Below are 17,421 nucleotides of genomic sequence, written 5' to 3'. Positions count from 1 at the left end.
TATGCAGTCCTTAACTTCCCTTGTCAGCCACAGCTGCCTACCCCTGACATTTCAGAACAACTTCTTCTGTGGGACTTATTCATCTTGCGCCTTGTGAACTATTCCCAGAAACTTCAGCTATCTCTGCTCCGCCGTCATCCCTGCCAGTATCTTCCTCTAATCCAACTGGGAAAGCTCCTCTCTCGTGCCTCTGGAATCCCCTTTATTCCATTGTGATAGTGATACATGTGAGTTATGCTTCTGCCTCTCAAACTGCAGTGTGATCACTGCCTCCTAAGGGTTCCTTTACAATAAGTTCTCTGATAAGATCTGGGTTATTACACTACACCCAATCTAAGAGAGCCTTTCCTTGAGGAGGCTCAAGCACAAGCTGCTCTAAAAACTCATCTCACAGGCGTTCAAACAAATTCCCTCTTGCAATCCGACACCAACCTGATTTTCCCCATCCCCTTGCATATTGAAGTCCTCCATTACAATTGTGACATTACCCTTATTACATGCCTTTTCCAGTTCCCTTTGCAATCTCAACCCCACATCTTGGCTTCTATTTGGAGGCCGAAATATGCTTCTCAGAATAGTTTTTCTACCTTTGCAGTTTCTTAACTCCATCCACAAAGATTCAACATTGTCTGACCCTATGTCACCTCTCTCTAAAGATGTAATTCCATCTCTTACCAACATATCCATAAGGCGGCCTATGCCTTCCTGCCAGTCCTTTTGATACAAAGTTTGATATTAACCTCCCAACTATGGCCTTCTTTCAGCCACAACAATGTCCATCTCCTTCCATTTTCCTCTCATCCATTTGCCCATCTAAATGTCTCCTAAAAGTCTCTAATGTTTCTTCCTCTCCCACCACCCCAGGCAGCGAGTTCCAGGTATCCACCGCTCTTGGGATAAAAAAAATCACATCGCTTTTGAAATTACCCCCCTCAGCTTAACTGCATGCCACCTAGTATTAGACATTTCAACCCTGGGACAAAGAACGTTATACTGGCCCTGCAGCCTCCATGTTGTGCCGAACCCTTTACTTGATCTCAGAGCTCCTTCGGAATTACCCGTCTCAGTGTGTGTGTGTTTTTTGTGGAATGTTAACGTTTGCACCAGAACGTGTTGAGACACTTGTGGGCTGCCCCCAGCACACCCTTAGGATGTGTTGGTCATTAAGACAAATGAAGCATTTCCCTGTAGGGTTTACATATGTGTGTGTGTGTGTGTGTGTGTGTGATAATTAAACCTGAATCTGGATTTAACTGTGCTGCCTCTCACCTTGTCAATAAGGTTCTTCACCATGTCCATGGACAAATTGAAGTTTAATTCACCCACGCTCCGTGACGCATCGATCATGAAGTAGACATGGAGGTGTGCGTCTTTGCTGATGGTTATTCTGCGGGCTTTGGAGCGGTCTGAGAGAGGGGAAGGGTTGCAGCGTTAGCGATGCCCAGACCGTCCTGTTCCCCGCTGGCCCCCGGGCCGTCCGGGCCGGAGTGGAAGCACCCAAAAACAACGCCTACAGAAAGGAGTGGATACAGCCCAGTCCATCACAAGTAAAGCCCTCCCCTCCATTGAGACATTTACAAGGAACACTGCAACAAGAAAGCAGCATCCGTCATCGAGGAAGCCCTCCACCCAGGTCATGCTCTGGTCTTGCAGCTGCCGTCAGGCAGGAGATACAGGAGCCCCAGGTCCCACACCACTAGGTTCAGGAACCATTATCACCCTACAATCATCAGGCTCCTGAACTTCACTAACCACAACTCCAACCTGACTTCACAATCTACAGACCCACTTTCAAGAAATCTACACCTCATGTTCTCGGTATTACATATTTTTTTTGCTGTTTGTATTTATTTGCAAATGAAGAGGCCTCTTACCTCTTCCTCTCACCAGCCTATCACCTCCTCCTGGTGCCCTCCTTCCTCTTTCTCCCATGGTCCACTCTCCTCTCCTATCAGATTCCTTCCTCTCCAACCCTTTACCTTTCCCACCCACCTGGCTTGTCCTCCTTCCCCTCTCCCCACCCTTTTATTCCAGCATCTTCCCCCCTTCCTTTTCAGTCCTGAAGAAGGGTCTCAGCCTGAAACGTCAACTGTTCATTCATTTCCATCGATGCTGCCTGACCTGCTGAGTTCCTCCAGCATTTTGTGCGTGTTCTTTTGCAGATTGTGTATCAGTCGTTTTTATGTATAAGTTTTCATAAATTCTATTGTACTTTTTAATTTTTCCTGTAAGTGACAGCAGGAAAATCAGTCTCAATGTACTTTGTAGTATATGGTGACGTTTACTGAATTTACTCTGAACTTTGAACACACCAAGACCAGAACTGACTAGCAGTGGTCATCCAGGGCCACCAAAAGGGGTAAAGTGAGATTAACCTAACATCCAGTAATGTGCTCCCAACACTCTCTGAACTCCCAGATGGCCAAGCACTTGTGTTGTAGACAGCCAGGGGCCTCTACTGCCCATAATGTCAGTGTAAATAACTTGGAATGTGTTCCTCAGCCACTGGGACACCAGGGTCCTACCCTCAGCTCTGGCCACAGACTGCCCAAGTGCGCAAAACCCCAAGTTATGGGAGACCAGACAGCCCGAGTCCTGGGGACACTATGAGAGTGTTCGGGCTGCAGTGAGTTAGGAGTGAGGGGTGCTGAAAAGGTAAATATGGAAGGGTCCAAAATTCCTCCAGCATTTTCTGTACACCACCGTTGTAACGTGCCGTTACTGAGTTACTGTCACCTTCCTGTCAGCTTGAACCAGTCTGGCCATTCTCCTCTGACCTCTCATTAACAGGTGTTTTCACCCACAGAACTGCCACTCGCTGGTGTTTTGTTCTGTGACCTCATACGATTCTCTGTAAACTGTAGAGACTGTACTGGGAATGCCAGCAGATCAGCAGTTTCTGAGGTACTGAAACCACTCTGCCTGGCACCAACAATCACTCCACGCTCTAAGGCACCGAGATCACACCTCTTTGCCATTCTCATGTTTGGTCTGAACAAGAGAACCGCTTCACCCTGTCTGCATGCCTTTAAGCATTGAGTTGCTGCCACATGATGGGCTGATTAGATATTTGCAAAAATGAGCAGGTCTACAGATGTACTAAATTTAGTGGGCATTCGGAAAATATTCTACTTGGTTGAGATGGTTTGAGATGTGTCTATTTTAATGCAAGGAGTATCATAAACAAGGTGGATGAACTTAGAGCGTGGATCAATACAGGGAACTATGATGAGGCGGCCGTTACAGGGACTTGGATGTCTCAGGAGCAGAAATGGCTGCTGAGTGTGCCAGGCTTTAGATGTTTCAAAGAGAACAGAGAGAGAGGCAAAAGAGGTGGGGGCATGGCATTGCTGATTAGGGATAGTGTTACGGCTACAGAAAAGGAGGAATTTGTGCAGGGGTGGTCTACTGAGTCAGTGTGGGTGGAAGTCAGAATCAGGAAAGGGGCAATAACGCTACTGGGTGTTTTTATACACCCCCCAATAGTAACAGGGACATCAAGGAGCAGATAGGGAGGCAGATTCTGGAAGGGTGCAATAATAATAGGGTTGTTGTGATAGACAGAGATGAGGAGGAGTGTAGGGACTGGAGGGATTTACAGAAATGGGTTTACAGGGGGAGGGGTGTAGGGACTGGATGGGTTTACAGGGGGAGGGGTGTAGGGACTGGATGGGTTTACAGGGGGAGGGGTGTAGGGACTGGATGGGTTTACGGGGGAGGGGTGTAGGGACTGGATGAGTTTACAGAGATGGGGAAGGGTGTAGGGACTGGATGGGTTTACAGGGGGAGGGGTGTAGGGACTGGATGGGTTTACAGGGGGAGGGTGTAGGGACTGGATGGGATTACAGGGGGAGGGGTGTAGGGACTGAATAGGTTTACGGGGGAGGGGTGTAGGGACTGAATAGGTTTACGGGGGAGGGGTGTAGGGACTGGATGGATTTACAGGGGGAGGGTGTAGGGACCGGATGGGTTTACAGAGACGGGGAGGGGTGTAGGGACTGGATGGGTTTACAGAGACAGGGAGGGGTGTAGGGACTGGATGGGTTTACAGGGGGAGGGGTGTTGGGACTGGAGGGGTTTACAGAGACGGGGAGGGGTGTAGGGACTGGATGGGTTTACAGAGACAGGGAGGGGTGTAGGGACTGGAGGGGTTTACAGAGACGGGGAGGGGTGTAGGGGCTGGATGGGTTTACAGAGACGGGTGTGGTGTAGGGACTGGAGGGTTTCACAGAGATGGGTGGGGTGTAGGTCTGGGGAGATTAAAATGAGACCACAGGAGCCCAAAATTAAAGGTGCTCTTTCCCATGGGATGTCAGTTTATTAGGGAAAGTGAGCAGGTGATAGATATGAACTACAGGAGTTAGTCAGCCTGAGGCTGCAAGAGTTAGACAAGTGGGATGGGAAGAGCTCCAATAGTAGAGAGCACCCCTGTGACCATCCCCCTCAATAATCGTTGTCTCGTTTTGGATGCTGTTGAGGGGGATGACCTGACAGAGGACGACCACAGTGATCGGGTCTCTGGAACTGAGCCTGGCTCCGTGGTGCAGAAGGGAAAGAGGAAGATGAGGAATGTGGTAGTCATAGGGGATTCCATAGTGAGGGGAACAGACAGGAGGTTCTGTCAGCCTGATAGAGATATCCGCATGTGTTGCCTCCCAGGTGCCAGGGTACGGGATGCCTCGGATCGGGTGCAGAGTATACTGAAGGCAGAGGGTGACCAGCCAGAAGTCTTGGTACACTTTGGTACTAATGACATAGGTAGAAAAAGGGAGGAGGTCCTGAAGAGAGAATTCAGGGAATTGGGTAGGAAGCTGAAAAGCAAGACCCCAGGGTAGTAATCTCAGGATTGCTGCCCGTGCCACATGCCAACGAGCGCAAGAATATCATGATCAGGCATATGAAAGCATGGCTGAGAGACTGGTGAAGGGAGCAGGGCTTCGGGCTCCTGGATCATTGGGACATTTTCTGGGGAGGTACGACCTGTACAAAAAGGATGGGTTACACCTGAACCCAACAGGGTCAATATCCCAGAGGGTAGATTTAATAGAGCTGTTTGGGAGGGTTTAAACTAGTGGCAGGGGAATGGGAACCAGAGTGATAGGGCTGAGGAAGAGGGAAAACAGAAATAAATCAAATATAGCATGCAACAGAGATGATAGAAAGGACAGGCAGGAGATGAGGCATAATCACAGCCAGTGGGATGAGTTACAAGGCAATAGAGGCATGGTACAGTTAAAAATAGAAAGCAACAAATACTGGACTGAAAGTGTTATATTTGATTGCACGCAGCATAAGAAATCAAATGGATGATCTTGAAATTCAGCTACAGATTGGCAAGTATGAAGTTATAGCCATCTCTGAAACTTGGCTAAAGGATGGCTGCCATTGGGAGCTGAACGTCCAAGGATATACGGTGTATCAGAAAGATAGGTCAGTAGGGAGAGGGGGTGGTGTGGCCCTGTGTATAAGAAGTAATATTAAATCATTAGGAAGGGATGATATACCATTGGAGGGTGTAGAGTCTCTATGGGTTGAGTTAAGAAATGGCAAGGGTAAAAGGACCCTTATGGCAGTTGTATACAGGCCTCCAAACAGCAGCCAGGATGTGGATTACAAATTACAGCAGGAGATAGAAAAGGCATGTCAGAAGGGCAATGTCATGATAATCATTGGGGACTTTAACATGAAAGTGGATTGGGAAAACCAGGCTAGTACTGGACCTCAAGAGAGAAAACTTGTAGAATGTCTACGGGATGGCTTTTTGGAACAGCTTGTTGTTGAGCCCACTAGGGGATCGGCTGTGCTGGATTGGGTGATGTGCAATGATCCAGAGGTGATAAGAGAGCTTGAGGTTAAGGAATCCTTAGGTAACAGTGATCACAATATGATCGAGTTCACTTTGAAATTTGAGAAGGAGAAGCTAAGTTCCACTGTGTCAGTATTCCAGTGGAATAAAGGAAATTACAATGGCATGAGAGGGGAACTGGCCAAAGTTGACTGGAAAGGGACACTAGCAGGAAGGACGGCAGAGCAGTAATGGCTGAAGTTTCTGCGAAAAATGAGGGAAGTGCAGGACAGATACATTCCCAATAAGAAGAAATTTTGGAATGGAAGAAGGACACTACCATGGCTGACAAGTGAAGTCAGAGCCAAAGTAAAAGCAATTTCTCAATTGCTAGGAATTTTCATATTGTTTAGTATCGTGACTTTCTGAAGATTTACACAGATAATGCTGTGTAGCCCTAATTCTTTAATACTATTGTGTAGTACCTTTGGATGATACCAGTTATAAATATTTCTATTGGAACACAGTGTTTGTGTTCCAAAGTCTTTCAATTTCCTCATAATTCACTATATTTCTGGTGTTCTCCACTTACTGATTTCTGCATCCTGATCAAAAAGGTGCAACAGTGCCTTTATTTCCTGCGGAGCATCAAGAAAGCTCACCTCTGTCCCAGGATACTGACAGACTTTTACCGCTGTACCATTGAGAGCATACTCACCAGCTGCATCTCAGTGTGGTACCGCAATTGTCCCGTATCGGACCGCAAAGCACTCCAGCGTGTGGTGAAAACTGCCCAGCGGATTATTGGCACCCAATTGCCCACCATTGAGAACATCTACCATAAACGCTGCCTGGACAGGGTGAAAAGCATTATCAAGGATGCATCTCACCTTAACCATGGAATTTTTAACTCTCCTCCCATCCGGTAGGCGCTACAGGAGCCTCTGACCCGCACCAGCAGGCACAGGAAGAGCTTCTTCCCTGAGGCTGTGACCCTGCTGAACCTCACATCACAGCACTAAGCAGTATTGCACCCATATTGTACTGTCTCAGTACTTTTATATTTGTGTGCTGTAGCACTTTTTATTCACAGTTATTTTGTAAATAACACTATTCTTTGCATTTCTGGTCAGATGCTAAATGCATTTCATTGGCTTTGTATCTGTACTTGGCACAATGACAGTAAAGTTGAATCTAATCTAATCTTGTGTGTATTTACAATGGCTCGATTTATTAAATAAGTTGTTCCTGCTTGTTTATCCTGTATTATTAAATAAACAAGCAAGAACAACTTACTGCATAGAAACAATTTGATAGAGAAATAGGAATTATTATCACCTGAAGTTTTCGAGCTGTCACTGCGGCTTATGCTCAGGGTGTTGGTCAGGGAGGCTGAGAAAGCCTCTGCTACTTCTTCAGGCATGTCGAAGGATTTCGGGTCTGTGAAGCAAAGTGAGATCTTGCTCAGTGTGGGAAATGTATCTGCTCTCCAGCGGGTTTATAAGCAATGCCCTCATTTTTACGTGGACTTTCCCATTATTGACCGTCCAGAACTGCCCACACACAGAGTCAGCTGAGTTGTAGTCAGAAACAGAGATGTTGGAAAGGACAGGATTTGATTCCAGGACAGGCAACCGTAAATCACAATCTGGACCCTGTGCTCAGTGGCTAAGTAGACAGATTAATTTCTGATTTACTGAATGTCAGAAATTGGAATTCTGATGGTGGGATTCAAACTTCTGAAGTGGTCCCTCAGTGGCTGCTGTTGCGAGCTCTGAACTGTAATGTAACTGGAGCTGTTGGGAGTGGTTTAGACTAGTATGGCAGGGAGATGGGAACCAGGATGATCGAGCTGAGGATGAGCCAGCAGGTTTACAAGTAGATGATGGGTGTAAAGAGTTAAATTGTACCACAGTGGTAAAGTTCAAAAGGTCGAAGAATGCGGGACTGAAAATGCTGTATGCGCGTAGCGTTGAGAATAAGGTGCTCAAACTTGCAGCGCAATTAGACATTGGTCGGTATGACGTTGTAGACAGCACTGGGTCATGGTGAAAGAAGGCAACAGTTGAGAGCTTAACATCAAAGAATATACTTTGTATTGAAAGGGCAGACAGGAGGGCACAGACGGAGGTGTGGCTCTGTTGGTAAGAGATGGAATTACATCTTTAGAAAGAGGTGACATAGGGTCAGAAAATGTTGAATCTTTGTGGATGTCATTTAGAAACTGCAAGGGTAAAAAAAAATTCTGTACCCTCTACCTGATGGTAACAGTGAGAAAAGGGCATGCCCTGGGTGCTGGAGGTCCTTAATAATGGACGCTGCCTTTCTGAGACACCGCTCTCTAAAGATGTACTGGGTACTTTGTAGGCTAGTGCCCAAGATGGAGCTGACTAGATTTACAACCCTCTGCAGCTTCTTTCGGTCCAGTGCAGTAGCCCCTCCATACCAGACAGTGATGCAGCCTGTCAGAATGCTCTCCACAGTACATCTATAGAAGCTTTTGAGTGTATTTGTTGACATGCCAAATCTCTTCAAACTCCTAATAAAGTATAGCCGCTGTCTTGTCTTCTTTATGACTACGTCAATATGTTGGGACCAGGTTAGATCCTCAGCGATCTTGACGCCCAGGAACTTGAAGCTGCTCACTCTCTCCACTTCTGATCCCTCTATGAGGATTGGTATGTGTTCCTTCATCTTACCCTTCCTGAAGTCCACAATCAGCTCTTTCGTCTTACTGACGTTGAGTGCCAGGTTGTTGCTGTGGCACCATTCCACCAGTTGGTATATCTCACTCCTGTACGCCCTCTCGTCACCTGAGATTCTACCAACAACGGTTGTATCGTCAGCAAATTTATAGATGGTATTGGAGCTATACCTAGCCACACAGTCATGTGCATATAGAGAGTAGAGCGCACACATCCCTGAGGTGCGCCAATGTTGATCGTCAGTGAGGAGGAGATATTATCACCAATCCGCACAGATTGTGGTCTTCCAGTTAGGAAGTCAAAGATCTAATTGCAGAGGGAGGTACAGAGGCCCAGGTTCTGCAACTTCTCAATAGGATTGTGGGAATGATGGTATTAAATGCTGAGCTATGGTCAATGAACAGCATCCTGACGTAGGTGTTTGTGTTGTCCAGGTGGTCTAAAGCCATGTGAAGAGCCATTGAGACTGCGTCTGCCGTTGACCTCTTGTGACGATAGGGAAACCGCAGTGGGTCCAGGTCCTTGCTGAGGCAGGAGTTCAGTCTCGTCATGACCAACCTCTCAAAGCATTTCATCACTGTCGATGTGAGGGCTACCAGGCCATAGTCATTAAGGTAGCCCATATTATTCTTCTTGGGCACAGGTATAATTGTTGCAAGTGGAAACTTACAATTTTGAAGCAAGTGGGAACTTCCACTCATAGCAGTGAGAGGTTGAAAATGTCCTTGAATATTCCCGCTAGTTGGTTGGCACAGGTTTTCAGAGTCTTACCAGGTACTCCATCGGGACCTTCTGCCTTGCGAGGGTTCACTCTCTTTAAAGACAGTCTAACATCGGCCTCTGAGACAGAGATCACAGGGTCATCAGGTGCAGCAGGGATCTTCACAGCTGTAGCTGTGTTCTCCCTTTCAAAATGTGCACAGTTGGCGTTGAGTTCATCTGGTAGTGAAACATCGTGCCATTCATGGTATCCTGACGAAACATCTCGGCCTGAAACGTCGACTGTACCTCTTCATAGAGATGCTGCCTGGCCTGCTGCGTTCACCAGCAACTTTGATGTGTGTTGCTTGAATTTCCAGCATCTACAGAATTCCTCGTGTTTGCCATTCATGCTATTGGATTTCGCTTTGTAGGTAGTAATGTCTTGCAGACCCTGCCAGAGTTGCCGTGCACCCAATGTTACCTCCAACTTCATTCGAAATTGTCTCTTCGCCCTTGAAATAGCCCTCTGCAAATCATACCTGGGTTTCTGGTACAGGTCTGGGTTGCCAGACTTGAATGCCACAGATCTAGCCTTCAGCAGACGACGTACCTCCTGGTTCATCCACGGCTTTTGGTTTGGGAATGTACAGTAAGCCTTTGTGGGCACACACTCATCCCACAGGTCTTAATGAAGTCGGTAACAACTGCAGCATGCTCATCCAGGTTCGAAGATGAATCCCTGAATACAGTCCAGTCCACCGATTCTAAGCAGTTCTGTAGGCGCTCCTGTGCTTCCCTTGTCCAAGCCTTCTTGGTCCTCACTGCTTGTGCTGCAGTCTTCAGTCTCTGCCTATACTCGGGGAGTAGAAGTACAGCCAGATGATCAGACTTCCCGAAGTGAGAGCGTGGAATAGCGCGGTAGGCATTCTTCATGGTGGTGTAGCAATGGTCCAGTGTGTTGTTTCCTCTGGCATTGCAAGTGATCTATTGATGGCAGTTGTTCAGTGATTTGCTTCAGACTGACCTGGTTAAAATCTCCCAAAACGATGGTGAAGGCGTTCGGGTGTGCTGTTTCGTGCATGTTGATCCCATTGCTCAGATCATCTAAAGCCTGCTTGACGTTGGCCTGAGGTGGAATGTAACAGCTACCAAAATGACCCCAGAGAACTCCCATGGTAGGTAAAAAGGATGGCACTTTACTGCTGGATATTCCAGGTTCAGTGAGCAGAATTGGGACCACGCTGGGAATGCAGGGGGATCTCACTGAAACCTACCGAATGCTGAAAGTACTAGACAGGGTGGATGTAGAGAGGATGGTTCCTGTGGTGGGGGTATCCAGAACTAGAGGGCACAGCTTCAAAACTGAGGGGTGACCTTTCAGAACGAGAGATAAGGGAAGATTTTCTTTAGCCAGAGAGTAGTGAATCTGTGGAGCCCAAGTCTGTGGGTATATTGAAAGTGGAAGTTGATAGTTTCCTGATCGGTCAGGGCATCAAAGGATACGGTGAGAAGGCAGGTGTATGGTTTCGAGTAGGATCCGATTGAATGGCTTAATTTTTCTCCTATGTGCTATGATAACTGAGCAGGCATGTCAATTTAGGCGTGTCTCCTGCCTTCCCATGATGCAGCACTCACTCAGCAGCGGCCCTCCCGCCGTGCGGCGCTCCCTCAGTGACGCCCCTCCCGCGACCGGCACTCTCTTCACACCACCCTCCCGCCGTGCGGCGCTCCCTCAGTGACGCCCCTCCCGCGACCGGCACTCTCTTCACACCACCCTCCCGCCGTGCGGCGCTCCCTCAGTGACGCCCCTCCCGCGACCGGCACTCTCTTCACACCACCCTCCCGCCGTGCGGCGCTCCCTCAGTGACGCCCCTCCCGCGACCGGCACTCTCTTCACACCACCCTCCCGCCGTGCGGCGCTCCCTCAGTGACGCCCCTCCCGCGACCGGCACTCTCTTCACACCACCCTCCCGCCGTGCGGCGCTCCCTTAGTGACGCCCCTCCCGCGACCGGCACTCTCTTCACACCACCCTCCCACCGTGCGGCGCTCCCTCAGTGACGCCCCTCCCGCGACCGGCACTCTCTTCACACCACCCTCCCGCCGTGCGGCGCTCCCTCGGCACCACCCCCGCCCCCACCATTGTCTTCTCTCGGTACCGCGCTTCCTGCCCTGCGGCCTCCCTCAACCGCGCCCCCCTCTCCCCGAGGCGGTGCTCCTTGGCGCCATCTCTGCCAATCTCCCAATAGGCTGCACTCTTCCCGAAGCAGACGCAGAGCGACAGACCCAGCACTGACAGGCTGAGTATCGACTCTGTCCTTCCATAGCCTGTAGCAAACCGGGGAGATCTTCATTCATGGGGTGGGAGCGCGGTGGGGTGAGCGTTCACAAAATTCTTGTTGGCTGAGTTTATGATCTGGATGGCAACTGCCTGCATCATTGGACAATGGAAACCCATGTCAAGCAATCAGGGACTGCCTGCTCTGGTTTTCCAATATTGGCCACCACATGCAGCCCCAGCGAAGCCGCCAAGCCCGGGTGGATACTCACGAAGACAGATGGGCGCCATACCACTCCACTCGCCCAACTCCAGGCACTCCCTAGTGGTCGATCCCACCAGCACCAGCCTGTCATTGCAATAGTAGTGGACCTTGTCTCCAATGTTGTACCTCGTTCCAGATTTCCCGCCACCTGCGGGGATCCCCGGATGAGAGCACTCTTGCACTTGAAAGGTACAGGGTAAGGCATTAGAGGCAAAGGCACAGGTGCACAGTAAATAGTATATATACACGTACATTGTGTGGGCACGTGGCCAAGTGGTTAAGGCATTGGACTAGCAACCTGAAGGTCATGAGTTCAAGCCCCAGCCGAGGCAATGTGTTGTGTCCTTGAACAAGGCACTTAATCACACATTGCTCTGCGACAACACTGGTGCCAAGCTGTATGGGTCCTAATGCCCTTCCCTTGGACAACATTGGTGTCGTGGAGAGGGGAGACTTGCAGCATGGGCAACTGCTGGTCTTCCATACAACCTTGCCCAGGCCTGCGCCCTGGAGAGTGAAGACTTTCCAGGTACAGAGCCATGCCTCGCAAAACTAACAGATACACATACAGACACATACACTCACACACAGATATATATATATATATATATATAGAGAGAGAGAGAGAGATGCCCGGAAAGGGCGAGTATCATTGTAAAGGGCCAGTCCAACATCCTGCTAATGTTCCATTTGTCCCACTCCCATCAGGGAGAAGGCTACGTAGCATCCATGCCAGGACCACCAGACTCAAAAACGGTTATTTTTCCCAAGTGCTAAAGTTGTCCAACAGCTCCACCCACTAACCCACCCCTCCACACCCCCAACCACCACTAATTTATCACTTCCTGTCTGAGTCACCCTACATACAGACACAACTGTGCCTAGTGCCATTTTACAGACATGCAATCTATGTACATAACCTAACTTATGTATTCATAATTCTGGTGTTCTTAATCTTACTGCAAATTTTGTGCTGCATTGGATACAGAAACAATTAATACCTTCTTCTTTACACTGTGCACTGGAAATGATATTAAACGATCATCCATTGATCCTGGCAATGAACGGGTTAATGTATGAGGAGTGTTTGGTGACTTTGAAGCTGTATCCACTCCAATTCAGAAGAATGAGGGAAGGGGGGAATCTCATTGAAACTTATCAAATATTGATTGGCTGACATTGAGTGGATGTGAAAAGGATGTTTCCTACAGTGCGGGAGTCTAGGACCAGAGGGCACAGCCTCAGAATAGGTCATAAGACAAAAGAGCAGAATTAGGCTATTTGGCCCATCGAGTCTGCTCCGCCATTCAATCATGGCTGATCCGCTTTTTCCTCTCCTCGGCCTTCTCCCAATAGCCTTTAACGCAGTGTCCGATTAAGAACCTGTCAATCCCTGCCTTCAATACACCCAATGACCTGGCCTCTACAGCTGTTTGTGGTAACAAATTCCACAAATTCACCAACCTCTGGCTAGAGAAACCTCTCCACACCTGTGTTTTAAATGGACAACCCCTCTATCCTGAGGTTATGCCCTCTTATCCCAGACTGCACCCCCCACCATGGGAATCTACTCTGTCCAGGCCTCTCAACATTCAAAAGATTTCAATGAGATCCCCCCTCACCCTTCTAAATTACATCGAGTACAGCCCCAGAGCCATCAAACATTCCTCGTATGATAACACTTTCATTCCTGGAATCATCCTTGTGAATCTCCTCTGGACCCTCTCCAATGTCAGCACATCTTTTCTTTGATGAGGAGCCCAAAACTGTTCACAATACTCAAGGTGAGGCCTCAGCATCACATCCCTGCTCTTGTATTCTCGACCTCTTGAAACCAATGCTAACATAGCATTTGCCTTCCTCACCACTGACTCTACCTGCAAGTTTACCTTTAGGGTATTCTGCACAAGGACACCCAAGTCCCTTTGCATCTCAGATTTCTGGATTTTCTCCCCGTTTAGAAATAGTCCGCACATTTAAAGTGCATGACTGTGCATTTTCCAACATTGTATTTCATTTGCCACTTTCTTGCTCATTCTCCTAATCTGTCCAAGTCCTTCTACATCCTACCTGTTTCCTCAACACTACCTGCCCCTCCAACAACCTTTTTATCATCTGCAAACTTGGCAACAGAGCCATCTATTCCATCATCTAAATCATTGATATACAGCATAAAAAGAAGTGGTCCCAACACCAGCCCCTGTCGAACACCACTAGTCTCTGGCAGCCAACCAGAAAAGAATCCTTTCATTCCCATTCGCTGCCTCCTACCAATCAGCCAATGCTCTAACCATGTTACTAACTTTCCTATAATACCATGGCTCTTAACTTGGTAAGCAGCCACATGTGTGGCACCTTGTTAAAGGCCTTCTGAAAATCCAAATATATAACATCCATTGCATCCCCTTTATCTATCCTACTTGTAATCTCTTCAACGGGTTTGTCAAGCAGGATTTTCCCTGAAGGAAATCATGCTGACTTTATCCCACCTTGTCCTGTGTCACCAACTACTCCATACCTCGTCCTTAACAATTGACTCTAACATCTTCCCAACCACTGAGGTCAGGCTAACTGGTCTATAATTTCCTTTCTGCTGCCTTCCTCCTTTCTTAAAGAGTGGAGTGAGATTTGCAATTTTCCAGCCCTCTGACACCATGCCAGAGTCCAATGATTTTTGAAAGATCATTGATAATGCCTCCACAATCTCTACCACTACCTCTTTCAGAACCCTAGGATGCAGTTCATCTGGCCCAGGTGACTTATGTACCTTTAGGTCTTTCAGCTTTTTGAGCACCTTCTCCCTTGTAATAGTAACTGCACCCACTTCTCTTCCCTCACACCCTTCAACATCTGGCACACTGTTAGTGTCTTCCACAGTAACGACTGATGCAAAATACTGATTTAGTTCATCTGCCATCTCCATGTCCCCTAGTTTTTATTTTTCTGGCCTCATTTGTTAGTGATCCTATATCCACTCACATCTCTCTTTTAATTTTTACAAACATGAGAACGCTTTTTCTATCCACCTTAATATTATTCACTAGCTTGCTTTCAAATTTCATCTTTTCCCTTCTAATGATTATTTTAGTTGCATTCTGTAGGTTTTTATAAACTTCTGAATCCTCTGTCTTCTCGCAAACTTTTACTTTATTTTATGCCCCTTTTGATTTTACTTCCCTTAGCAGCCACAGTTGTACTATTTTGCCATTTGAGTATTTCTTCGTTAGACCACAAGACCTTATGACATGGGAGCAGAATTAGGCCATTTGACCCATCGATTCTGCTCTGACATTCAATCATGGCTGATCCTTTTTTTCCCCTCAGACCCACTCCCTGGCCTTCTCTCCATAACCTCTGATGCCATGTCCAATCAAGAACTTATCAATCTCTGCCTTAAATACACCCAACAGCCTGGCCTCCAATGCTGCCTGTGGCAAAAAAAAAATCCACAAATCCATAAAGAAATTTCTCTGCATCTGTTTTAAACAAAGCCCCTCTACTGAGACTCGTCCACCATAAGAAACATCCTTTCCATATCTACTCTGTCTAGGTCTTTTTAAGCATTCAAAGGGTTTCAATGATTGTTTTTGGAATACATCTATCCTGCAGCTTCGTCATTTTTCCCAGAAACTCGAGCCATTGCTTGTCTGCTCACATCCCTGCCAGTATCTCCTTCCAATTCACTTTGACAAACTCCTCTCTCATACCACTGTAATTTCCTTTACTCCACTGAAATACTGCTACATCAGACTTTACTTTCTCTCAATCAAATTTCAAGTTGAACTCAATCATATTGTGATCACTGCCTCCTAAGGGTTCTTTTACCTTAAGCTCCCTAATCAGCTTCAGTTCATTGCATGACACCCAATCCAGTATAGCTGATCCCCTAGTAGGCTCAATGACAAACTGCTCTAAAAAGCCATCTTGTAGGCATTCAACAAACTCACCGTCTTGAGGTCCATTACCAGCCTGATTTTCCTGATCAAACTGCATATTGAAATCTCCCATGACTACCATAACATTGCCCTTTGACACACCTTTTCTACTTCCCATTGTGATCTGCAGTCCACATCCCAGCGACTGTTTTAAGGCATGTATATAACTGCCATCAATGTCCTTTTACCCTTGCAGTTTCTTAATTTGACCCACAAGGATTCAGCATCTTCTGATCTTATATCACATCTTTCTAATGATTTGATGCCATTCTTTACTAGCAGAGCCACACCACCCCCTCTCCCTACCTTCTTATCCCTCCGTTGCAATGTGTAACCCTGGACATTCAGCTCCCAGCTGCAACTATCCTTCAGTCACGATTCAGTGATGGACACAACATCATACCTGACATCTGTAACAGTGCAACAAGATCATCCATTTTACTTCTTATCCTCCATGCATTGAGATTTAACACTTTCAGTGCTGTATTTGCTACCCTTTTTGATTCTACATTGCTAATGCACTGTAACCCACCCTGCTGGCTGCAATTTTGTCCTATCATCTGCCTGCCCTTCCTGACAGTCTGACTGCACACTGCCTTTGCTTTTTTACCATCTGTCCTATCCTGAGCATCTTCACACTGATTCCCAACCCCGTGCCAAATTAGTTTATACCCTCCCCAACTGCTCTAACAAACCTGCCCGTGAGAATATTGGTCCCCCTCGGGCTCCGGTGCAACTTATCTCTTTTGTACGAGTCATACCTTCCCCAGAAGAAATTCCAATTATTCAGGACCCCGAAGACCTGGCCCCTGCAGCAGCTTCTCGGCCACACATTTATCTGCCAAATCATCCTGTGTCTACCCTCACTGGCGCGTGGCACAGGCAGCAATCCAGAAATTACCGCCCTGTACAGAAGGGCATCCCTTTAGAACAGAGATGAGGAGGAATTTCTTTATTCAAGGGATGGTGAATCTGTGGAATTTATTGCCTGTGGAGGCCAAATCATTGGATGCATTTAAAACGGAGATCGATGGGTTCTTGATTAGTCAGAGGTGATGAGAAGAAGGCAGGAGAATGGGATAATAAATCAGCAATGATGGAATGACAGAGCAGACTCAATGGGCTAAATGACTTTAATCTGCTCCTATGTCTTATGGTCATTGATATATTCAGGCCATCAGTGCTGCGGTTTGGATGTGGGACACGCTGATACATAACCATTGAAATTACACAGAAATCCGTGTTAAACGACCTTCATTGGCATGCATTGTTTCTGACAAGGAAAGCTCTGTTTACAGACGTAGAGCATTACAGCACAGTATAGGCTCTTCGGCCCACTATGCTGTGCCAACTTTTTAAACCTACTCCAAGTTTAATTCAACGCCTTCCTCCCACACAGCTCTCCGTTTTCATACATCATATCAACATATCACCTCCCTATCAACATGCCTGTCTCAGAGCTTTTTAAATGTCCCTAATACCACCACCAAATATCCACACACTTGGTACAAATAAACTGCGTCTGACATCTCTATACTTTCCTCCAGTCTCCAGTCACCCACTTGTATACTGCCCTGGGAGAAAGTCTCTGGCTGTCCACTTGATCCATGGCTTTTATCTTGTACACCTCTATCAAGACACCTCTCAACATCCTTCTCTCCAAAGAGAAAAGCTCTAGCTCGTTCAACCTATCCTCAATAAGACAGGCTCTATAATCCAGACAGCCTCCTGGTAAATCTCCTCTGCACCCTCT

At 47.2% G+C, this 17,421-nt stretch overlaps 1 protein-coding gene across 1 annotated transcript in view; it reads right to left on the bottom strand.

Moving 5' to 3' along the window:
- Nucleotides 1-17,421, bottom strand: part of LOC140198485 (complement C2-like) — a 183,207-nt gene that overhangs the window by 142,205 nt on the left and 23,581 nt on the right. The window contains exons 5-7 of the mRNA XM_072259571.1: nucleotides 11,741-11,914; nucleotides 7,124-7,225; nucleotides 1,270-1,406 (exon numbers count right to left, since the gene is read on the bottom strand). Of these exons, the coding sequence (XP_072115672.1) occupies nucleotides 1,270-1,406; nucleotides 7,124-7,225; nucleotides 11,741-11,914 (413 nt within the window). The remainder of the gene's footprint in view (nucleotides 1-1,269; nucleotides 1,407-7,123; nucleotides 7,226-11,740; nucleotides 11,915-17,421) is intronic.

The sequence above is a fragment of the Mobula birostris genome, chromosome 5, assembly GCF_030028105.1.
Source record: "Mobula birostris isolate sMobBir1 chromosome 5, sMobBir1.hap1, whole genome shotgun sequence".
Lineage (NCBI taxonomy): Eukaryota > Metazoa > Chordata > Chondrichthyes > Myliobatiformes > Myliobatidae > Mobula > Mobula birostris.
Note: the sequence above shows the minus strand (reverse complement) of the source record. Positions and strands in the feature narration are given on the sequence as shown.